The sequence below is a fragment of the Opisthocomus hoazin genome, chromosome Z (assembly GCF_030867145.1).
Source record: "Opisthocomus hoazin isolate bOpiHoa1 chromosome Z, bOpiHoa1.hap1, whole genome shotgun sequence".
Classification (NCBI taxonomy): domain Eukaryota; kingdom Metazoa; phylum Chordata; class Aves; order Opisthocomiformes; family Opisthocomidae; genus Opisthocomus; species Opisthocomus hoazin.
In genome coordinates this window covers 53,274,506-53,299,096 of record NC_134454.1, presented here as the reverse complement: position 1 = coordinate 53,299,096, position 24,591 = coordinate 53,274,506, and the positions used below count along the sequence as shown (strand labels likewise).

Below are 24,591 nucleotides of genomic sequence, written 5' to 3'. Positions count from 1 at the left end.
ATGTATATTGTTACCACTTCTGCAGAACCTTGCTGAGTAACACAATAAGTACATCAGTCTTGCCTCCAACCAGAAATACAAAAGAAATCTGTCTACAAAATGTGTATTGGAAGTTACGAGTCATAAAATATTCATTCCTGCTGCTCTGCAGATGGTTAGATTAGAATAAATGCCAGTGTAGCAACTCAGATAATAGGTCTGATCTGAAGACTGTTAATCACTTTCAGGCAAAGTAACTCCAATAGTTTGACATGCCGTGGGTTTCACCCATTTTGTGATTAGCCAGAATAATGCTTTTTCATTAAAAAATATGGCCTAGAATTATTTCACATTACATAAAAAGATCCTTTACCAGTACTTACAGAATCTTCAGAAATCCTACCTAAAGTTTCCCCCTTTTTGGTCTGCACTCATGTTTGCATTTTTATAATAGGCACTTCATTCTTGCTGTTTGTACTAAGGCCTTCAGTTCATGTGGTACAGTTGTTGCTATTAACTGAATTGTTACTATTAATATTCTAAAATTCATAAAGAGCTTACAGCATGATTGCCAAGCACTTCCATCACAAATGCCTACATCACTTCATATAGATGATCTTACTGGAGCAGTGGAGAAAGGCAAGGGCACAAATTACTTACACATAAGAGAATGATCGCACATAGCCTATATAAAAGTTTTTAATTTGAACTAAAGGGGTGGCAAATTAATTAGGAATTGTGTAAGTTTTTCTTTAGAAGAAGAAGTATAATTATCTGTCAACAGAATCAGAATCTGGATGCAACACAATGCGTAGCATACCATAGCATAGCATAGCATAGCATAGCATGCACTTACAGCATGTTCTTCTGTATACATAACTGTTTTCAGAAGCATAGAGTAATTTTCTTTGTCTTGCATGTATCAGCACATACATATCACTAATATCTGTGTTTGGCATGTGTTAGAAAGGAGTAATGTGCTTTCAGCAGCAGTTAGACGGGCAGAATAAGCTTTTGTGTGATATTTGCAAATCTGATAAATGGCCTTTAAAACATACTCATCATGTGCTAATGACATTTTTCTTTTAAATCTAGACATCTTTCTTAATGTTGAAAGCTTCATCTAGCAAAAGATTTACATCTTGCTAAGAACACTGCCAGAATTTCCTTTTCTCTGTAACTGTCTAACAGAGATTTTACATCCTTAAAATTTGCTTTGGAAACAGATGAAATCCAACTAGTTAGGCAGTGGTATTCAAGTTGGGATTAACAGTTACCATCATGGATTAAAATGTAAAAAGATCTAACGTTTGCTGCAATGATTTAAAAATGACTCATTTACTTGCTTAGTCAGCTTGGACTACTTCAATTTCATAGAATAGTTTGGGTGGGAAAAGGCCTTTAGAGGTCATCTATTCCAACCCCATTTTTGCTATTTCATAGTATGAGACATAACCTCAGAGAAGGAAAAAGTAGTGATGAGGTAAAAGGAGTTCACTATAATGAGGAATGAATATAACAAGGATATATAATGCCACCTAAACAACAGGAGTCCAGTCTTTTCTGCTGGGGGGGGACGATATTTTTTGCTACAAAAAGTCTTTATTCTTCATAAAACTAGCTACTACCTCCTCCATCAGAATCACAGAATCACAGAATCACAGAATAGTAGGGGTTGGAAGGGACCTCTGTGGGTCATCTAGTCCAGGCCCCCTGCTGAAGCAGGGTCACCTACAGCAAGCTGCACAGGACCTTGTCCAGGCGGGTCTTGAATATCTCCAGAGAAGGAGACTCCACAACCTCCCTGGGCAGCCTGTTCCAGTGCTCCGTCACCCTCAGAGGGAAGAAGTTCTTCCTCATGTTCAGACGGAACTTCCTGTGCCTCAGTTTGTGCCCATTGCCCCTTGTCCTGTCACTGGGCACCACTGAAAAGAGCTTGGCCCCATCCTCCTGACACCCACCCTTCAGATATTTGTAACCATTTATAAGGTCCCCTCGCAGCCTTCTCTTCTTCAGGCTGAACAAGCCCAGTTCCCTCAACCTCTCCTTGTAGGGGAGATGTTCCAGTCCCCTCATCATCCTCGTAGCCCTCCGCTGGACTCTCTCCAGTACCTCTTCATCTTTCTTGAACTGGGGAGCCCAGAACTGGACAGGGTACTCCAGATGGGGCCTCACCAGGGCAGTGTAGAGGGGAAGGAGAACCTCCCTCGACCTGCTGGCCACACTCTTCTTGATGCACCCCAGGATCCCATTGGCTTTCTTGGCAGCCAGGGCACACTGCTGGCTCATGGTTAACCTGTCGTCCACCAGGAAGCACAGGTCCCTCTCCACAGAGCTGCTCTCCAGCAGGTCCACCCCAAGCCTGTACTGGTGCATGAGGTTGTTCCTCCCCAGGTGCAGGACCCTGCATTTGGCTTTGTTGAACCTCATCAGGTTCCTCTCTGCCCAGCTTTCCAGCCTATCCAGGTCACGCTGAATGGCAGCACAGCCTTCTGGTGTATCTACCACACCTCCCAGTTTGGTGTCATCAGCAAACTTGCTGAGGGTACATTCTAACTCTTCATCCAGGTCCTTGATGAAGAAGTTGAACAAGACTGGGCCCAGTACTGACCCCTGGGGGACACCACTTGTTACCAGCCTCCAACTAGACTCAGCGCCGCTGATGACAACCCTCTGAGTTCTGCCATTCAGCCAGTTCTCTATCCACTTCACCGACTACTCATCCAGCCCACACTTCCTCAGCTTCCCTAGGAGGATATCATGGGAGACTGTGTCGAAAGCCTTGCTGAAGTCAAGGTAGACAACATCCACGGCTCTCCCTTCGTCTACCCAGCCAGTCATGTCATCGTAGAAAGCTATCAGATTGGTCAGGCATGATTTCCCCTTGGTGAATCCATGCTAACTACTCCTGATAACCTTCTTTTCTTCCACTTGCTTGATGATGGCCTCCAGGATAAGCTGCTCCATCACCTTTCCCAGGATGGAGGTGAGGCTGACCGGCCTGTAGTTCCCTGGGTCCTCCTTCTTGCCCTTTTTGAAGATTGGAGTGACATTGGCCTTTCTCCAGTCCTCGGGCACCTCTCCTGTCCTCCAGGACCTCTCAAAGATGATGGAGAGTGGCTCAGCAATGACATCCGCCAGCTCCCTCAGCACTCGTGGGTGCATTCCATCGGGGCCCATGGATCTGTGGACATCCAGATCACTTAAGCGATCCCTCACACAGTCCTCCTCAACCAAGGGAAACTTGTCCTCTTTGTAGGCTTCTTCTCTTACCTCCGGGGTCTGGGATTCCTGAGGGTCAGTCTTAGCACTGAAGACTGAAGCAAAGAAGGCATTCAGTAGCTCTGCCTTCTCCGCATCCTCCATCACCAGGACACCCGCCTCATTCAGCAGCGGCCCCACGTTGTCCCTAGCCTTCCTTTTGCTGCTGATGTAGTTGAAGAAGCCCTTCTTGTTGTTTTTCACATCCCTTGCCAGCTTCAATTCCAGGTGAGCCTTGGCCTTCCTCGTCACATCCCTGCATGCTCTCACCACGTTTCTGTACTCTTCCCAAGTGGCCTGCCCCTCTTTCCACATTCCATGGACCTTTCTCTTCTGCCTGATCTCCACTAGAAGCTCCTTGTTTAACCATGCAGGTCTCCTGCCTCCTTTGCTCGATTTCTTTCTCAGGGGGATGCATTGCTCCTGTGCATGGAAGAAGTGTTGTTTAAAGAGCGACCAGCACTCATGGACCCCCCTGCCTTCAAGAGCCCTGGCCCACGGGATTCCTCCCAGTAGCTCCTTGAAGAGGGCAAAGTCAGCCCTCCTGAGGTCCAGGGTTTTGATCCTGCTTATCGCCCTGCTTCCTCCACGCAGGATCCTGAACTCGACCATTTCATGGTCACTGCAGCCAAGTCTATCTCCAACCTTCACATCCTCCACCAGTCCCTCCTTGTTTGTTAACACGAGGTCCAGCAGCGCGCCTTTCCTTGTTGGTTCCTCCACCACTTGCATCAGAAAGTTATCATCGATGCTCTGTAGGAACCTCCTGGATTGCGCCTGCCTAGCTGTATGGTCTTCCCAGCTGAAGTCAGGGTGGTTGAAGTCCCCCATGAGAACCAGGGCCTGTGACTGTGAGGCTGCTTGCTGCTGCCTGTAGAAGGCCTCATCAACCTCCTCCTCCTGGTCAGGTGGCCTGTAGTACACACCCACCGTAATGTCACCCTTATGAGCCTGTCCCTTAATTCTAACCCACAAGCTTTCAACTCGTTCCTCATTTGCCCCCAGGCCAAGCTCAATGCATTCCAGTTGCTCCCTCACATATAGAGCAACTCCCCCACCTCTCCTTGTTGGTCTGTCTTTCCTAAAGAGTCTGTAGCCATCTATGACAGCATGCCAGTCATGCGAGTTGTCCCACCACGTTTCTGTGATGGCGACCAAGTCATAGCTGTCCGGCTGTATAATGGCTTCCAGCTCCTCAGGAACAGTTATGCAGAGAAAGCAAAGCCCTTTTTGAGATTGTTAACAATTTTTTTTCTAGAAGACCCAAAAATAAGGTAAAAATGAGGATAGGCAGCCAAAGACGTAGCAATGCATGTTTAATTGCAGGTAGACTCCTTCAAAAAAGCAGAATGTTTTGAGAAGTTTGTTTTGTTTGGTATCTTTTATAAGCTCCTTCAGCAAACACACACTTTATGCATTTTTGAAGCTTACAGGTCCAGAAAATGGACAAAATTATTTCTTCTTCAAAGCCAGATGTGGGTTATAGATCTGCATGCAGCTGGCCACCCTTCTGGAACATGTGGACTGTGTCACGGGGCTTTGAAGAACAAAGTTTACACTTATGTTAAAGTTAAATGCCCATTTATGTTAAAGTTGCCACAACAGATGTATGTGGTGAGCCTCAACACTACTTTTCATATCCCACTTTCCTGTTGCAACACTAGCACGTTAAGTGTTACCTACATTGTGCTTGATATTCTCTGCATGGTGTGAAAAAAATAGAAAAAAATACATATTTTGTACCACAGTTTTATTAAGCTGGTACCTTTTCCTCTTTCCTACAAAATCTACAGATCTCAGTGTTTTGTTTTTTATTTCCCTCAAAAAAGGGAAAAATCCCCAAACAAACCTCTGTGTATTTTGCCCAAGAATCACTCTGTACTGCTCCATCAGTTCCACGCACTGAAGCATCTTGGTATTTTTTAGAAACATTACTACATTGAATGCTTAGGTTATGTAGCTCTGCCTTGTGATATTCTTATTCTTCTTTTGATTAGTACATTTCTGGAAGAGTTGTCTCCTAGACCACACAGAGCTTCAGGTGGAATACTACTATTCATTATCAATCTACAGTTGTTCTTGTTTTAAATATGTTGCTTGGTGCTGAAGGTTTGCTCTACCTCTGCTCTATGCTGTTTGAAAACAGACAGACCGCAGGCATTGGTACCTGTGTCCTTGTGCTTAATCGTTCTTCTTCATAGAGCTGGTGAATGTAGTTGAGTTTTGGTAAGCCCACAAGAAAAAGTTACCTCAGAGTAAGGAACTGATGGATAAAGTTAGGTGATTTGATTGAGTAGAGAAGGCAATTTGACAGGGTAATGTGTCAACAATATCTGTTCATGTGACCCGTGGACTTCCCTTTGTCATCCTATGCCTGAGAATATATGAAGGGGGCTGGGAAGGCAAAGGGACGTTCAACTGTCATCACTGGCATCTTCTCTGATCATTGCACCATCATCAAATGCATTGGAATTCTCATTTATTTAGGATTTTTCCTTCATATTCTGTGCAGCTCTAGGTACATTTTCATAAATGCATAGCTGGGAAGCTGTAGGTACAGACTTCTTTCTAGGAGAGGAAGCCTACTGCAAGTTTGATTCTGTGAAATCTGAGTGAAACTCAGAACAGTTTGTAGCTTGACTCATTTCAGATTTTGTTAGAGATTGGAAACTTAGGCCTTTCTCATCAAAAGCCTCATGATGTTGGTACATCAGGCAATGGAGACAAAAATATCATCTCAGAAAGGGCTGAGAAAACACATGCAGGTGAAAACTGTTCTTGAAGCACAGATAAATATGCAACTGGTTGAACGCAAGTGTATCCATAAATTCCTCTCATGGACTTGACTTTGAACAGATTAGTTTGTTGAAAACATGTTTCATATGATTGATATACAACCAAAAGAACACTTCATTTCAGCTCTATAACGTTTGGTCATTTTAGATTTATTTAATTCACTATAAAAATCAGAACAGAGCCATGAAACTGAGAAACATTGATTATTTTAGGGTGAATCCTGTTGAGCAAAATTTCTACTGTTGTGTATTTATCTCACCTGCTCTAGTTTTCTAGATCGGGTAAGAGAGGACGGATAATTTGCTAAGATTGTACAGTGTCCAATGTGTTGACAAATGTGCAAAATATGACAAGAGAAAGCTCCTTAATATGTAATTCAAGGCACTCTGTAAGTTTCTCATATTACTGTGATAACTTCTTAACACTGCTGACTACAATATGTGGTAGTGCTCACATCCAAAGCGAACCAGGGAAAGTACCAAGGAAGATTAGACAGAATGTGAAAATTACTGAAACTGTAGTTGCTCCTGAGTCTCTTAGGTGGTTACCCACAGCTGATGAGCCCCAAGAAGAGCGAAATCAGTTACATCCTCTAGTACTGGCCTAATAAACAGTTGACTGATAGGATAGACAGGGCAAGCTTGGACTGAAATCTATGAAGGTTCTTGTGTGCATGTCTTTGAACTTGAAGTGCTAGCTTTGAACAATGTATTGCCATCCTGTAGAAAGTAACCAAGTGAGTTATTACTGTCTTGTAAGGTTCACGAATCCCGGAATTTAATCTTACATAGACTCTTCCCATGTCTTGCCTGCTCTGAGGACTCTCTAAACTTTGTCCTTTTGCAAAGACAGGTATGAAAATCAAAAGAAGGTATCACAAATTTTTCATCAGTTTTTCTTGTTATCATCCTTGATGTTCTCTGGAGAATTTTTTAGGATCTGTTCAATATTAAATGAAGATATGGTTCAGGTGTCAGGTCCACAGATTCGTCTGTCAATGCCACATCTGGTAGGATGGCAGATACATCATAGCGTAGATATAGACAGATGAAGAAGGAGCACAGAACAAACAAAAATGAGAGTGAAAGTACTGAGATGAGGCAGAAAAGAAAGGAGAACAGACTGGGACAAAAGAAATGCGATCGTGTTCTTAGTAAAGAGGAGAATTAAAAATAGAGGAGATAAAAGAGGATTATGAATTAGACACAAGGAAACAGGGAGGAAGTGAAAGTGTGATTAAGATACCAAAAAGGAAATTAGAAAGATGAGAACACAGAATGGAAGTGACCGTAACAAGGGGAACAAGGAAAATGGATACAAACTACAAAAGAAATGAGAAAACTAAACAAAATAAAATTCATAATATTATTTTTAAAATGTAGTTGGGAAACATGGAAAAGAAAAAGGGAAATTATAGCAAATGAAATTCAATGAGCCTATGGCAGAAGAAAAGTCACAAAAAAAATTGAAAAGCAAACATAAGTCCAACGGTTGTGACTTTTCCTTTATTAGCAGTGGTTCTGTGTCATTCTGTCACACCTAATCCTTTCATTCTGTGAATTTGAGAAAGAAGGCAAATATTGTTAGGATTTTTTGTATTGGCTTACCAAGTCATTTTGATTTCTCTAGACATAGATCATGTAATGACCCTCCAAAGAAGTGCGAGTTCCACTTAATTTACGAAAACAGAAAACTGTTAAAATTGTTCAGAAGAGGGTAGAATGAAATTGGGCTCCTTTTCAAAAAAATAAATCTGTATGTTTCTCTGCTCTCATTACTGAACAGTCTTTTCAAGGATTAAAAGAAATATCTGTCTCCTATTTGCCATATATGGAATAAGTAGTAACAGGTTCTGCTCTGGGGAAGATACTGGAGGTAAGGGGTGAGGAAAAGGGAGAGCTGACTGTAAGCTGTGCAGCTATGTGAAATTAAGTTTGAGCTGGTTGGGGCATTTGGGGAGGTTCCTGTCTCTCTGGGTAACAATACCCAGGATCCTTCTCCGTCATCCTTTGAAGGCAAGCTACATTCCTTTTTTTCCAGTAACGTTCACTTAGCAGTTAATAATGTAATTGTTCTAGTGGCAAGTATACTGCACCTGTGATTTGCAGAGCTGGGGGAAGCAGATCTGTTGCATATGCAGGTAGTAATGTAACAAATACCTATTTGTTATTGATACTGATATTGTAGCCAAAAGTGTTTCATACACATCAGAAGGTTTTTCCAAAAGGGCCTGAAGGCTGAAAACAATAGCCTGAAAAAAGACAAGCCATAACGTTATCTCAGTGTAACCTAGTAGAAAGGATCTGGACTACTTCAGGATGTTCTCTGTTACCACTTGAGACATTCTGAGGCAGTTGGAACCATAGGTAGTACCACACAGATGTCCAGAGATGAAGCAGACACATTTGTCTGGTCAAACTTTTTCAAGACTGTTATAAATCCAAATCCATTTTAAATCTATTTAAGCAACACTTATCTTGTGGTTAGTCACACTCTATTAACAGCCAAAGAGCAGTATCTGTTGACTCTCTATTACAGTAAGGCAAATATTAGTTCAGAAGTTCAGAATTACTTTCCTCAAACTTTTAAGCTCACGCTGGGTGGACTTCTGCTTATTAAAATTCCAGAGCATATTTAATTTTTTATCCATTCTCTCTAAGTACTAGGATATCCAAGTGCTACGTAAACACTTGGACCAAAATGCTTCTGAAAGCCAGAGGTTTTATGTAGTGTGTTTCTTTCAGCCCTTGCTGATGCAACACACTGCTGCATACTCTGCTAGCCCCTTGATATGTAGCAGTGGTCTGGGAGTTGGGCTTTTAAGACAGACTTCTTGAGATGAGGACCTTCTTTGGTTTTCTTTAAGTTTCCAGAACTCCCAAGTTCCAACTTGAGTTTCAAGACACCATAAGCCTTAAACTTTGCAAAAAAAATGAGAAAGAAATGCTATTTTTCCCAGTTTCAGATATGAGTGCTAAATGTTTATTAGTTGGTTTCCACTCAAAAAACCTAGTTCATCTTGCATATCTAGGTTAAAACTAAGATCAGGTTTGATCAAAGTGCAGTTCAAAACTGTTCAAGAGCATGTAAGCACATGAATGTTCATGTTGAGCTTCACAACATTTTATCACTCTTCCACAAACAGTTAAATGGGATTTTCCACTAAATGCCACTGATAAAGAATCTGTGCATTAAAAAGTCCTGAACTGTAACCTAATCTGTTGAGTAAATAGCGTGTGCCTGGAAAATACATCATCTGTTTGATGCAATTAAGGATTTGTTACAGTGCCATTGCCTTTAGGATTAGATGCCCACGTATGCACGATGGTTTTAGTGTTTCCATTCCTAGTCAGTAGATTCACATATATATATATTTGTAATTTCATGAACTTTTAATTAATTTTTCATTTCAATTTAGTAACTATTCATCCACATGGCATTCAAATGCAGCAGAGTTTTGTTTGAATTGTTGCACATCCAGAACATTTGTAAAAATCAAAGAAAACCAAACCAAGATGTACTGCTTAGAATTTACCAACTTAAAGTGAGTATCAAGATACCTATTGGTAATAGAGTTGTAGTAAACATGTTCAGAATGCATTCGTGTTAAGATGAAATAAAACTCTGAACCCAAGTTTTGCTTGAAGGCCAAGTTGCTAAAAGCTTGTATTTATGAAGTTTCTTGTTGTGATCATCGTATCATACAGTTCTGTGTGAATGATTACCCTCAGTATGCTAAAAGAAAACATATTCCTACTTGTTTTACCATGCAGGCCATTTGCCTTTACATTTATCGTTACAGTTTACTAAGCTAGCTACAGTCTGGGCCCTTAAATGGTAGAATAGGCTGCAGTCAGGGATGGCATTAGGTCATACCTCAGAGCAACCCAAGTACTTGCTGGCTAGAAAGACCAGAAATTAGTTAGGGAAGACAGAGGCACCAGCACAGGGCTTGTGAAACAACCCTGGAGCTCAGGGAGTTTTTAACTCCGGAGGTACAGATATAACAAAGTTCCTGAAGTCATGTATGCAAAGGAGGCTGTGGTCCAGATTAACAGGCACTTAGTTGAAAGAGCAAAGGTCAGAGAGAATTTTTTCTTAACATCTTTGGGAAAACCTGGTGATTCATTCCTTATAATACAGGAGCATTTCCCATTACCTGGAATAACATTTAAAAAAAAAACCAACACAACACCTAGAATTTTCTCTATAAAGCAGACTAGTAAAGCAGGAAAATCTGGAACAAACAGAGGTCCTCATTATGTAAAACTGGATGTGACAGGAAAAGTTGAAAATTGTCTGGCTTTCTGTGCAAATTAATCTTACTTCTACACGTGAGAGGATATAAAGGCTTCACTTCAGGAAACCTGTGGGGCATTGGTGCTAAACAACCTGTGCAAAGTGGTCTATATGCATGCCTTTGAGTGCACTGTGCAGTTGCAAACATTTGCGGGCACACTAACTTGTATATATCTGTTGATTTATATATTTGGACTTCTATTTTATGACTGTATTTGTCAGCCACTGAGAGAGCATTGAGTTTACCCCTCACAAAAGCTATTGTCCTAAAAGAATTTTGCAGGTAGAAAGGTAGCTGTTGCTCATAAATGGTAGACCTTTTGCAGGACATACACAGGTAAGAGGCCTAAAACAAATAGAAAGCCTGTCATAGAAACTTTCTACTGTTAAGAATCTATTACTTCATTATTTCAGATGAGCATGTGACAACCTGTTGCGTGATGACCAGTGGAGAAACCTGCTAATTTATGTAGCCCATTATCCACAGTACACCTAGGGCCAGGACAGTTTAGTAACCTAGAGGATGGTGCTGTGCAGAACTGTGGAGGCCCCTTACTCATGCAAATATACCTGCTTTCATGAAGAACTGATGAATTATTCCAGCTTGGTGCTGCCTTATACATCCCTGTACACACCTGTGGTAGGTTCAAGATTTATAGGAAGGCTGAGAATCCTGTTTTCACACTGCACAGATGAGCACTGTGTGCCTCATGAAGAAAAGACAGAGATGTCAGGCTGACTGCACATGCACTGTGTGTAGGTTCGTGGAGGCTTACTCTCCCCACCCTTTGGGACGGTTTGGACTCACTGAGTGTGTCCACAGTGACTATGTCTTATGTGCATCATAAGCCTTAAGATCTTCCATTGCATCCAGCTTCTGGAGATCTTGCTCTACAGTTGCATGTTGTGTGGGAGACGTGACATAGATTTCCAGCTGTACACCACTTCTGTGCCAATTGCTGTGCGTTAGCTCCTCCAGTGGGACAGCCACGGGCCCCAGCATCCCAAATATATCCAAACAATTAGCAAATTCTCCGGCCAAAATTTGCAGGTAGAAAAAGCAAATGAATGTAAGGGAGCCCACACCCATGAAGGAGCAAAGGTGGCCAGCAGGAAATCAGCTCAGATGGACCTACCACCACCCAGTGTTAAAATGCAGAAATTAGAGATAATTCTGCCAGGGACAGTGAACTAAATCCTCTCAGTTTTATTTGTGCTGATCTCAGGGGTGAGCTTAGAAATAGTATGCAACATAATATGTCCCAGTTCGTCTTATGAGCACTCTTAAAAAAAGGAGTAGTAAACACATTTTGTAGTAAATGAGGCATTTTATTCACTTGTTCGTCTATAAAAAGATGGGTAACTTATGTTTAGCTCTCCATAAAAAGAATTAGTAATAATTTATAAGACAGTTATAGATTATTCATAAATATACTCACAGTATGAAATATTCATGCTTTTCCAAGAACTGGGAAAACAAAGTAGGGCTTCTCCTAAGCATGGTAGATTTTTTAAAATCCCTTTTCACAAAGCACACACATGATGTAGTTTTTCCTGTCTTCAGTTTCCAAATTCATTCATTTCTTCTAGTTTATTGTTTTAACTTACATATTCCTGTACTACTGCACTGTCAAGAGGAAAAACGGATTATTTTTCTGTATAATGACATGAAGGTCTACAAGTTGCCACTGGTGCACAACAGGACAAATGTTCTGGTATGTACATACCTTCCTGGAATCAGTGGCTCTGTTCCTGGTCACAAAGGCAATAACACAGTAATGAAGCTTTAGGTTAACTATATAAATCTTTGATACAATATTGCAGTTTAATTTACAACATTGCACCAACAATACCCACAATAGCTGACACTGTGAAGCACTTAGCACACTAGTCTACAGGTAGTCTATGCTTATTGAAATGCTCCAACTACAAGTTATTGTTTTAGAAATTAAGATGGTGATGAGCCTCAGAGAGCTGATTTAAACTCCAAGGTCTTTGGTAATATTTCTTCTTCTTTTTGGATGAATCATTGTATAAAATGAAAATAAAAACACCGTTTTGTCTGTATTCTATCAATTAAGTCATAAGAGACTACCTGTCTTTTTGCATTTATAGCAGGAATGTGAAGACTTCAGTATATGAGATGGAGACCTTACTGAACGAGAAATAGTAACATGCAAGTTTGTGTGATATGTTTCACACATACCTGCTCTTGAATACAAGCTGAGTATTTTCCATGAAAATCTGAGGAAAAAAGTCTCCTCTCAGTCTTACAAACTATTTTCAGTAACACAGAATAAAAATTCTGAGACCATTCATAAGTAGGAAGACCTTTGATTTCAGGATCAGACCTTTACCATATTGAAACATAAGTGTAGTTAACCAAGTGATAAACCTCACAGTGGTAACACAGTAGTCAGCATTCCAATCTATTCTCAAGGCTGTGGATATACTACTAGACAAGAAAGTTTCTACATCTTCCAAATGGAAAATGAAAAAAATTTGCTGAAACTAAAGCTCATCCTAGAACTGCTGAAAAAAAATAATAAAGTGAGTAAATTTAAAAACAAATCCTCATGTAACTATCAGACGGCTGGAAAACACCATAATTTTTAAGATATTTAAAAATAATTCACTTGAACCTTAAAAAGGATGAGTCTTGCTCCACGAAGGATATAAAAAAAAGCTGAGTAACATGTCATTTACTGCCTGCTAAGAAACAGAAAACATATCTAGACCAGCGAAAATGAATTGGTCTTTTTCTATGCTTGGAAAACACCACCAGTGATCAGGAGTCTTTCATAATAACAACAATGATAAAATATTGTCCTATACTGAGAAGGGTTATCTGCAGTGTTAGAATGGACATTTCAGTGGAATGTATTACTGCTACTCTCTTTCCAGTTAATAATGTGTGAAACCTACTATTTCTAAGGTAGTATACTTTTAGACTACTTACTGAAAACAGCAGTGTTGTTGGAGATAGCCCGGCAAGATGAGCGCTATCCTTAGTTTTGCCCAGACTAGGGCAATTTTGTCTTAAATTCCGCAAAAACTTGAAGGGAAAACCTCTTGCTTGTTAACTTATAGGACTGTCCATTTTAATGCTTGACATGAAGTTCCCACCTTCTGGATCTGTGCTAGGAGACAGCAATGCCAGTACAGTTTTTCATCAGCGTGATTTCATCTTGGCATTGCCTCCTTCCTGACAATCTCAACTCAAGCAATAAACTTTTTTTATAACGATGATGTCCTTGGCTTTGTAAGGAATGTGTTACCTTCAGATTTAGCATCTCACCTTCCAGCCTGACATTCTCCTTCTGAAGTAAGTCCTGAAACAAGAGGCTTTCTGTGGACATATCAGGCACTTCTAGCCCATTCTTTGCAGACTATTATATTATGCGTGTGCACAAGCTGAAATAGTGCTCTTGCAGAGAATTCCTGACACTGGGGTTTCTAAGGAGCTACAAATATACAAAGTTCTAGAAGGAAAGATATTTTGATTATCAGTTAGAGAGAAATGCTGACTTTTTTCAAATTTGTTCAGTGTTACAGAAGGACAAGGCATAGTCAGGTCTCAGTTTCACAAATGCAAAATTGTTAGTAAATGCAGTGTTAATATCTAATCAGGAACAGCCAGTCAATATCTTCCTACCTATGCTCTCTGCACTCCTTTCCAAATTCCTAAATTTAGCATCAAAGATGCACCTAGGATTTTTGATATCAATTCATGTAAAAGTTTAATTCAAATCTGCTCTGTCTTTTGCCCGAGAGTTAATGAGGTGCAGACTTCATTGGTATAAGTAGCTAAGCTTTTACTCTGCAACAAATATAATGTCACAAATAATTCAAAAGTGATTGGGAACATCATAGAGAAGTAAGAAAATGAGAATTCTCTCTCACTCTCTTTTGCAAATTTTAAGATACTCAAGCAGACATGACTTTTTTTCCCATGTCAATGAACTTCCTTTGACATACTCTGCATGCAATCACTGCTCAGAAATTAATCATCATAAACCTGGAAAAGCTCATAACATTAGAAATGAGGCAACTACAGTCTGGAGAGCTTTTCTGAAAGGCAGAAGTGGTTATACTCTGAATAAATATCAACAAAGTATTATTAATTGATTTTAAAATGTTATATCTAATTCCAGAAGTGTATTTTATGATTTTTCCTTGGAACTAAAGAAGCAAAATATTTTTCCAAACTGAAGCTATTTATGGAGAACAATGAAAATTGGAGAGCAGCTCTGTGGAGAGGGACCTGGGTGTCATCGTGGATGACAAGTTAACCATGAGCCAGCAGTGTGCCCTGGCTGCCAAGAAGGCATTAAGATGAGTGTGGCCAGCAGGTCGAGGGAGGTTGTCCTCCCCCTCTGCTCTGCCCTAGTGAGGCCACATCTGGAGTAGTCTGTCCAGTTCTGGGGTCCCCAGTTCAAGAAATATGAGGAACTACTGGAGAGAGTCCAGCGGAGGGCTACGAGGGTGATGAGGGGACTGGAGCATCTCTCCTACGAGGAAAGGCTGAGGGAGCTGGGCTTGTTCAGCCTGAAAAAGAGAAGGCTGAGAAGGGACCTTATAAATGCCCACAAATATCTTAAGGGTGGGTGTCAGGAGGATGGAACCAGACTCTTTTCAGTGGTGCCCAGCAGCAGGACAAGGGGCAACGGGCACAAACTGAAGCATGGGAAGTTCCGTCTGAACATGAGGAAGAACTTCTTCCCTCTGAGGGTGACGGAGCACTGGGACAGGCTGCCCAGGGAGGTTGTGGAGTCTCCTTCTCTGGAGATATTCAAGACCCGCCTGGACACAAAATCACAGAATCACAGAATGGTAGGGGTTGGAAGGGACCTCTGTGGGTCATCTAGTCCAATCCCCCTGCCGAAGAAGGGTCACCTACAGCAGGCTGCACAGGACTGTGGACAAGGTCCTCTACAACCTACTGTAGGTGACCCTGCTTCGACAGGAGGGTTGGACTAGATGACCCACAGAGGTCCCTTCCAACCCCTACCATTCTGTGATTCTGTGAAAATTACAAAAAAAAAAATTTCCTTTGCTAAAAATGAGGGAGGATTTCCAGAAGGAAAATCAGATGTAGAAATCAACTTTGTCTTTTAAATCTTTTCTATTTCACAAAGAAAACTACTGGAATAATTGAAAGAGTTACATTTCAATCTGGAACTTAATTGTATATGATAAATTAAGGTTCACAGGAGGTTATTTTTTTAAAACTCAAGGCTACAAAGTTTCATTGAAAAGTATACTTTGAGAGTTGTTTTATTCTACTAGCCTCAAACTAGAGGATTGTTTTCATGCTGGATGTGTTTCTACAGGATCGGTGAAGAGAAAAATTGCTATCTGATTAACCACAGGCAAATGCAGCTGAATCACTTGTAGAGAACTGTTATCTGCTATGCAACTGTTATGACTACAGCAGTTTAAAAAATGTAAAAAAAAAAAAGGAAAAGGAAATAATACAAGAGGAATATTAGTCATGGTTTCAAATGGCCAATTCATTGGTCCAAAAAGGCAAAAATAGTTCAGCTGCATGATTAACCACCATTATTTATATTATTATGACTACATAGCTGATGAATATGCAGCAGAATACACCGAGACTGAAGAAATTTCCAGTAGACTGAAGGAACATGCTAAATGAACAGTTTGAAACACATAAGGGGACTGCTTCTGTAATGATTATTCAGCATCACTGCAAACTCAGAGTTTTTCCCTTTTGGTCTTACTCTAAGGCTGTAAAGACTTCACTCCTCTGATAGCCAGATAGCTTCTGAACTCCACCTAAAACTATTAATGGCCAATGTGCTGCATGTCATAGGGATATTCAGACATACTGTCTTTCACCGTCAATTTGCTAAGGAAAATGAGCCAAGCGCATCTCATCTTGTCTCATAAGATGGGGCCTTTATTCCCCATATCCTCATTTTGGCTTTTTCTTCCGTTTCCTCCAGTTTGTTATGTTTGAACGTGGGTGAGCATAGCTACAGACAGTATTTTGCATGGAATTTCATGAGTGGCTTGCACAATGGCGCTGACGTGCCCATATTTCCTATTGAAAATAGTTTGCTGTGTGTATTCCAGGATCATACCTGCCTTCTTCGTGGAGCTGCTACACCAAAGACTCAGTTGTCCTGTGATCAGCTAGATCACACCTTTCTCTTTTCTAGTATTTTCTCCTAATGAGTTCCCGATTTACAGCAGAATTTATTAATCACCAAGTAAATGACTTTGCATCTTGTACTGGGAACTTTCTCCATTTCTGTTACTCAGTCCTTAATGTCATCCGGACCTAATTTGACTCATTACTGTGAATACTTCTTAATATTATCTTATTAGCAGATGTCAGTACCAGTTCTACTTCTTGATTTGAAGTCATTAATAATAATGATAGGATCAGGATTAGTTCTTCAAGAAACTTCATTAGTACTACAGTTCCACATACAACTGTACCCTAGTTAATTATATACTTTCAAATCTATGCACTTACGTTCAGCTTTACTAACAATTTTGTATATGACATTATAGCAAATATGTTACAAACCATCTTTGGTGCTTGTTAGGATCAGGCTCTTAAATACACCACTGGGGGTTTTACTGTTCATAATGAAATCAAATGGGCCCTACCAGTCAGTTTCCAGAGAAAAATACTACGCTGTAAAAGAGGAATGCTGATGTAAGATTTCAGAGAGTTGTGGGCCTCCTAGTCAGAGTTCATGTTAGATCTGCTTGGTAATCAGTCTTTTGAGCAAGGAGGACTGAAACAAGAACAGTGAAGGGAGATCTTTATTCAACTACCAAGAACTCGTATCTTTAAAAAACTACCAGCAGAACTAAAAGTGTTAGAAGTATTGGCTATATGATGTGGTGTAAAGAAAAGCTACACAAGAAGAAGGAAGTGCTAATAGAAAGTTCAAAAAACTTGGTAACATTACGTTAGTCAGACCACTAGAAATTAAATTATAAAATATCTCCTTCAATTCTGTATTAAAATTTTAATTGAAGAGAATCTTTTATCAGGCACCATGTGATTATGTTGGGAAGTATCATAAAGAAAAATATTCCGCACTAAGAATTACATTTTTATGCATCTTCTGATAGCAATTGTTTTACCAAAAAAACTATTCTTGTACTAGACAGAACTATAAAGCACATTTTTTTTGTCACTTAATAGCAAAGGCAAACCTGGGCAGACTTGTGACATGAGGTTCTCTGCTGTATGCTCAACTGCAATAAACTGTATCATGTTTTGATACAGGAATAAAATCTTATTTCTACGATTCTCGGAAAAAATGGGGGTTTTATTGCTAATATCTAGAATGCTTTTTTGAACAATGTAAGTCTAAGCATGATTCAAATGAATGTAGGTAAACAGTGCAAATATGCCAAATAAAATTAATCTTTATCTTAAATCCCTTTAAGATAATGGAAGTACATGTGGGACAGGTAACCCATCAGACACTCTTCTTAAGCCAAGTTCTTTATTTTTCTTTCTCATTTAACTCCATTCCCCAAAACTGCTTTTCCGCTAAGACCTTTGAAAAGAACTTAACCACCAAAAGAACTTAATGACTGGGTATTAAAAGTTCAGGGAATTCCTTAACATTAATAAAAAAATTAACCAATGAGCTCTGTGCAAATCATTCTGTTAATTACTTTGTTATATTCTGTGCCTTTTACTCTCTTTCAGTAGCATGGATTTTATAATTCTGCTTATAGTTTTCTTAACATAAATAAACACCACACACTTTATTAAGTTATATAATAAAAGAGCCACAAAGTGATGGTAGATAGAGCCATAACAAAGCATGCTGAAAGCCTTTCCAAGAAACATAATATTTGCTTGTAACGTGGTTCAGCAGGTGCTTACAATATTATGCAGTTGTGTATAAGGGCTGGTTTTTTTTCTTTTTTGAAACAACAGTTCACTTCATTTTTTGACAGTAATTGAAATCCTTAAAAAATTTTATGACTGTGAAAAATCATTTGATTGCTGAATGTTTCTAAAGGGTCTAAGCAGATTTAATGTTCCAGTCTCACAGGCTTGTCTTTGCTTCTGTGGACTGAACTCCCTCTAAATGGAAACCTGAGGCAGTCACATTAAAACTTGTTGTTGCCTGGCCTCCTGCAACTTTTCCCAACCCAACTATTAACAGTTTGGTGTATTCTTTTTATTTTTCAGTGAAACATCAATATTTTGTGCAGAATGCATATAGTTTCTCTTAGAAAAGACCATTTGAAAAGGAAAAAGTGTTTCTGATGACAAAAAAATGCAAATAGAATATGTTCAACCAGTTCTACAGCCTGAGTCCTTTCTCCTTCCCCTCTACACTAAAATTCTCCTTCCGCTCTACACTGCCCTAGTGAGGCCTCATCTGGAGTACTCTGTCCAATTCTGGGCTCCCCAGTTCAAGAAATATGAAGAGCTACTGGACAGAGCCCAGCGGAGGGCTACGAGGATGATGAGGGGACTGGAGCATCTCTCCTACGAGGAAAGGCTGAGGGAGCTGGGCTTGTTCAGCCTGAAGAAGAGAAGGCTGAGAAGGGACCTTATAAATGCCCACAAATATCTTAAGGGTGGGTGTCAGGAGGATGGGGCCAAACTCTTTTCAGTGGTGCCCAGTGACAGGACAAGGGGCAACGGGCACAAACTGAAGCATGGGAAGTTCCATCTGAATATGAGGAAGAATTTCTTCCCTCTGAGGGTGATGGAGCACTGGAACAGGCTGCCCAGGGAGGCTGTGGAGTCTCCTTCTCTGGAGATATTCAAGACCTGCCTGAACAAGGTCCTGTGCAGCCTGCTGTAGGTGACCCTGCTTCGGCAGTAGAGTTGGACTAGATGACCCACAGAGGTCCCTTCCCACCCCTACCATTCTGTGATTCTGTGATTCTGTGATTCTGTGAATGTTCCCAGTCTCAACTGGTCAAGAAGTGACAACCATAAAAGATTTTTCAGCAATGTTAATACCAGGCTGGTGTAAGATTGCCTTTCTCTAAATCCATAAGACTTGCCTGGCAAAGTCTGTGCTGCAATTTTTGCAGAGGGTTGCCACCTAATTATACTACAAATATTGAAAATGACAGCGTCTCTCCTCTGGTTCAGTGATAGTTCAGATTTCCCTGGAGCAGTGTCCCCAGTGTGGGGTCTGCAAATCAAGGAAAATGCTGCAAAATTCGGAGAGAATTCAGAGAAAAACTGAGACCAGCTAGAATTGGAAAACAAGTATTGCATTGACTCATAACAGAATATGTTTAGTTTATCAAAGAGAAGGTTAAGGGGCTATCCAGCTGCAACCTTAAAATGCATCTAATACTGCAACAAAAATATCATAGAGAGGATTTTAGAACAACAAACAAAGCTACTGGAAGACCCAATGATTGGAATCTGACACCATGCAAAATCTAGATAACAAGCAAGCTACAAAGTCATGACTCTGAACGTGTTAGGAAGAAATGTGGCAGGTTCTCTATGCTTTCAAACCAAGATTCGACCTTTTATAAAATTCATGGTCTATTTCAACCATAAATACTGTTTTTAAAATAGAAGATAATTCTAGAAAATCCTGGTTTATGCAGTGGAACCAATGAGATGACTACACTGGTCCCTTCTGTCTTTAAAATCTCTGATATTCTGAATGCCATTTTGTCTAACATAACACTGTAGACTCACAAAGCAGTAATTTCAGTCTGATTTTTTTTTCTGTCTTCTGTTATGTTTTGTTTGCTTTGCTGGCTTTGCATTTTTTGGTTCCTTTTCTTTTTTGTTTGGGTTTTTTTTGTTTGTTTTTTTCTTTTACTCCAGGAATTGGTCAAGGGGTTCCAGTGGTGGCCCTCATTGTGGAAGGAGGTCCCAATGTTATCTCCATTGTTCTGGAGTACCTACGAGACACTCCTCCTGTTCCTGTTGTGATATGTGATGGCAGTGGCCGGGCATCTGACATCCTTGCCTTTGGTCATAAATACTCTGAAGAAGGAGGGTAAGTCATTTCTTAGTGTGTGTGCTTTCTCCATCCAGAAGTTCAATCTGGTGGTAAGGTAAATCCCAGAAAATTACAAGAGATATAGTGTAAAAGCAATACCTTCCTCACATGGCCTTTTCCATCATCAATATGGGTGAAACATTGAAGGTATCCAGAACAAGTAGAAAAAAAAGGTAGCTAAAGCAACACTCAGGAAAGTCTACAGAATAAAACAGAGGTATAGAAACAAGTACGATGTACGATATCTTGCAGTTGCAGATCAAGGGATTCAGTCAAAGGGCACAGGGAATTATCTTCACTGGCTTACATATGCTATGTCATTATAATAGAGTGTACTGCTGTCTTCAGATTTCATTTAGCCATACACATTCATATATAGCAGTTTGTATTTGCCTTGCCTGTTGGGTGTGATTCTGCACACCCGCCTATATTCACACATCACTGCTTGTGCACTGGTCTGTGTTTCTTTGCAGACCCAAGGTGAGGCAAGGATAGTATTTAGCTTTTATTATGAAAGATTCAAGTTTGGTTTTGTTGAATCAGGCTGTAAGCATGCTTGGCAAGTTCCAAAGAGCGTATTATTACTAAATACCCAAATATTTAATATTCTTTATTCTTCTTCTCTACCCCCAAAAATGTGTAAACTGTCATAGTACGACAGAACAGTTGATGCTGGAAGGGATCTTTGGAGGTCATCTGGTCTGACACTCCTGCTCAAGCAGGGCCACCTACAGCCAGTTGCCCAGGACCATGTCCAGATGGCTTTTGAATATTTACAATTATGGAGATCCCACAGTGTTTCTGGGAAAACTGTGCCAGTGCTCAGTTACCCTCAGAGTAAAAAAAACGTATTTCCTGATCTTCAGAGGAAACTTCCTGTGTTTCAACTTATGCCCACTGTCTGTGGCCCTGTCCCTGGACACCACTGTAAGGAGTGTGGCTCCGTCTTCTTTACACCCTCCCTCAGGTATTTATATATATTGATGAGATCATCCCTGAGCCTTCTCTTCTCCAGGCTGAACAGTCACAGCTCCCTCGGCCTTTCCTGATAAGTGAGGTGATCCAGTCCTTTCATTATCTTAGTAACCCTTTGCTGGACGCTTTCCAGTATGTCCACGTCTCTCTTGTACTGGGAAACCCAAAACTGGACACAGGACTCCAGGTGTCCTCACCAGTGCTGACGAGAAAGGATTACCTGTCTTGAGCCGCTGGCAGCACTCTTCCTAATGCAGCTCAGGATGTCATTAGCCTTTGTTGTAGCAACAACACGTTACTGGCTCATATTCAAGTTGGTGTCCACCAGGACCGCTTCTGCCAAGCATCTTTCCTGCTGGGAGACCCCCAGCACGTACTGGTACATGGGGTTGTTTCTCCACAGGTGCAGGACTTTGCATTTCCTCTTGCTGAACTTCATAAGGTTCCTGTAAGCCCATTTTTCCAGCCTGTCAGAGTGCAGCATTAGGGTACACTCAGCCCCGTCTTCCAGATCATTAATGAGGGTGTTGAGCAAGACTGGACCCAGGACTGGTCACTGGAATACATCACTAGTTGCTGGCCTCCAATTAGGCTTCATACCACTCATTGCAACCCTCTGGACCCAGCCTTTCAGCCAGTTGTCAGTTCACCTCACTGTCTGCTCCTCCAGTCCATACCTCAACAGCTTCTCTGTGAGGAACTTATGGGAAACATTGTCAAAGGTTTTACTGAAGTCTATGTACACAATGTCCAGTGCTTGACCCTCATCTATCAAACTTGTCATTTCATCACAGAAGGTGATCAGGTTGTCAAGCATAATTTCCCCTTAGTGAATCCATGATGACTACTCCTAATCATCTTCATGTCCTTCATGGGCCTGGATATGGTTTCCTGGATTAGCTGCTCCATCATCTCCCCAGGGATCGAGGAGAGGCTGACCAGCCAGTAGTTCCCTGGGTCCTCCGTCATGCTCTTCTCGAAGATAGGAGTGACTGTTGCTTTTCTTTAGTCCTTAGGCAATTCTTCCAGCTGTCATGATTGTTCAAAGATTTTGGGGTAGCCTTGCAATGACATCAGCCAGCTCCCTCAGCATTCATGAGCGCACCCGCTCAGAACCCATGGACCTATGTCCAGTGTGTTGAAGTATTCCCTGACCTGATCCTCTTCCACCAATGATATGACTTCCTTCCTGCAGACTGCCCCCCCTGGTCTCTGATGCCTGGAATTGAAGAAGGCACACAGTACTTCAGCATTTTCCATGTCCTGTGTCACCAGGTCCCCTGCCCCATTCACTGAGCTTGGAGGAGGTGATACTTGAATGTTAACCAGCTTTCATGGGCCCCTCTTCCCTCTGGGTCTTATCCTATAGAACTCTTCCAAGAAGATCCCCAAAGAGGACAAAGTCTGCTCTTCTGAAGTCCAGGGTTCTGATCCTGCATTTTGCCCTCTCTGTCCTCCCAGAATCCTGACCTCCACCATCTTATGGTCACCGCAGCCAAGGCTGCCTTTGACCTTCACATCCCCATTGAGGCCCTCTTTGTTGGCAACAAGTAAGAGGTCCAGCAGAGCACCTCTCCTCATTGGCTTCTCTATCACTTGGGTCAGGAAGTTCTTGTCCATGCACTCCAGGAACCTCCAGGATTGCTTATGCCCTGCTGTGTTGTCCCTTCAGCAGAGATCTTGGCAATTAATATTCTACATAAAGATGAGGGCTTATGAACACGAGGCCAATCCTAGCTATCTGTAGAAGGCCTCATCCACTTGCTCTTCATAGTCGTGCAAACTGTAGCAGCCACCCACTACAATGTCACCCCTGTCTTCTCTTAGTCCTAACCCATAAATTCTCGGTTGGTTTATCATCCATCCTCGGGCAAAACTCCATGCAGTCCAGCTGTTCTCATATAAAGGGCAACTCCAACTCCTCATCTTTCCAGCCTGTCTTTCCTAAGAGCTTGTATCACTCCATTGCAACACCTCCAGTCATGGGAGCCGTCCCACCATGTCCCTCTGATCCCAACAAGATCATAGCCCTGCAGCTGCACACAGATCTAAACCATTATGTTTATTTCCCATACTAATGCACATTAGTATACAGGTACTTTAGACAGTCAGCCCAGCATACTGATTTCCCAGAAAAGGCTTTGGGGATTTCTCCATAACGGTGTCCTGTAGGTATTTCATTGCTTGAATAAAAATGATGGAGGTGAGCCAGCTTAAGACCTGTTTTACTGATTTTGTGATGATTTCCCATCGCATCACGCTAGGCGCTTTGCTCATCAACTCTGCGCATCATGCCCTCGCAAGGCTGCTGGTGACTCTCTCTCCCTTACCCAGAATTCCTTCACATCCCTATTGAGCATTCCTACTTTAAAGCCCTTCTTACCAGGTCAGCCATTTCAGCAAAGGTAACTACCCTGCTTAGGGAGGCAGATCCAATCTCACAAGCAGACACTGATCTGCAAACAGGGTTCCACAGTCATAGAACCCAGAACCCTGTCACCAACTCCAACTCTGCAGCGAGCTATTGACCTATATAATCACTGTCCTCCTCCCCACACCCTTTCCTCTCACCAGCAAGACTGAGAGGAACACCACCTGTGCTCCTATGCCCTTGACTAACCAGAGCTCTATAGTTACTTTTGATAGTGTCCAGGTTTCCCTTTGCAATATCATTGGTGACCATGTGGAAGAACAGCACGGGGTAGTGGGAAAATAGTCAGATAAGCTTTGACAGTCCCTCCACAATATCCCTGTTCTGGGCCCCAGCAGGCAGCAAAACTCTCTAGTTGATAGGTCAGGTCAACAGATGAGTGCCTCTGTCCCCTGCAGCAAGGAGTTGCCCATTATAATCGCTCACTGCTTCTTCCTGATGGTCTTGCATGGATTAGTGTCAGATGGCACAGACCCTTTGCTTGGAGGCACATGTGACTCCTCTTCAACTTCGAGAATGGTGAACCTATTTTGTAGTTGTAAGCTGTTAGGTGGGGCAGGAGCCTTACTCTTGGTGCCAGCAGTCATCAGATTTCATCCTTTGCCTGCTCCAGAGGTGGCACTTACCCAAATACTAAGTGTGGATACTGCCTGCATCTCCATTGCAGTTGGGGTCCAGGGTTCTTTAGGCTGATGCATCTCAGAGAGATCCTGTCTATCTCATTTTCATCTTCTCTGATGCTGCATAGCCTGCTTGCTTTTCAGTAACTCCTATGCTTGGTGGCACACCTCCTCCAAGACAACAGACCTACAGAAAAGAAGGCCATTTCTTCTGACATCAAAGATAGACTCTGCA

At 41.4% G+C, this 24,591-nt stretch overlaps 1 protein-coding gene across 4 annotated transcripts in view; it reads left to right on the top strand.

The window, feature by feature from the left end:
• The window catches only part of TRPM3 (transient receptor potential cation channel subfamily M member 3), a 299,284-nt gene that overhangs the window by 172,833 nt on the left and 101,860 nt on the right, over positions 1-24,591 (top strand). For all 4 annotated transcript variants that reach the window (XM_075410530.1, XM_075410529.1, XM_075410528.1 and 1 more), the window contains exon 7: positions 20,153-20,327. In XM_075410530.1, coding sequence (XP_075266645.1) covers positions 20,153-20,327 — 175 coding nt within the window. The remainder of the gene's footprint in view (positions 1-20,152; positions 20,328-24,591) is intronic.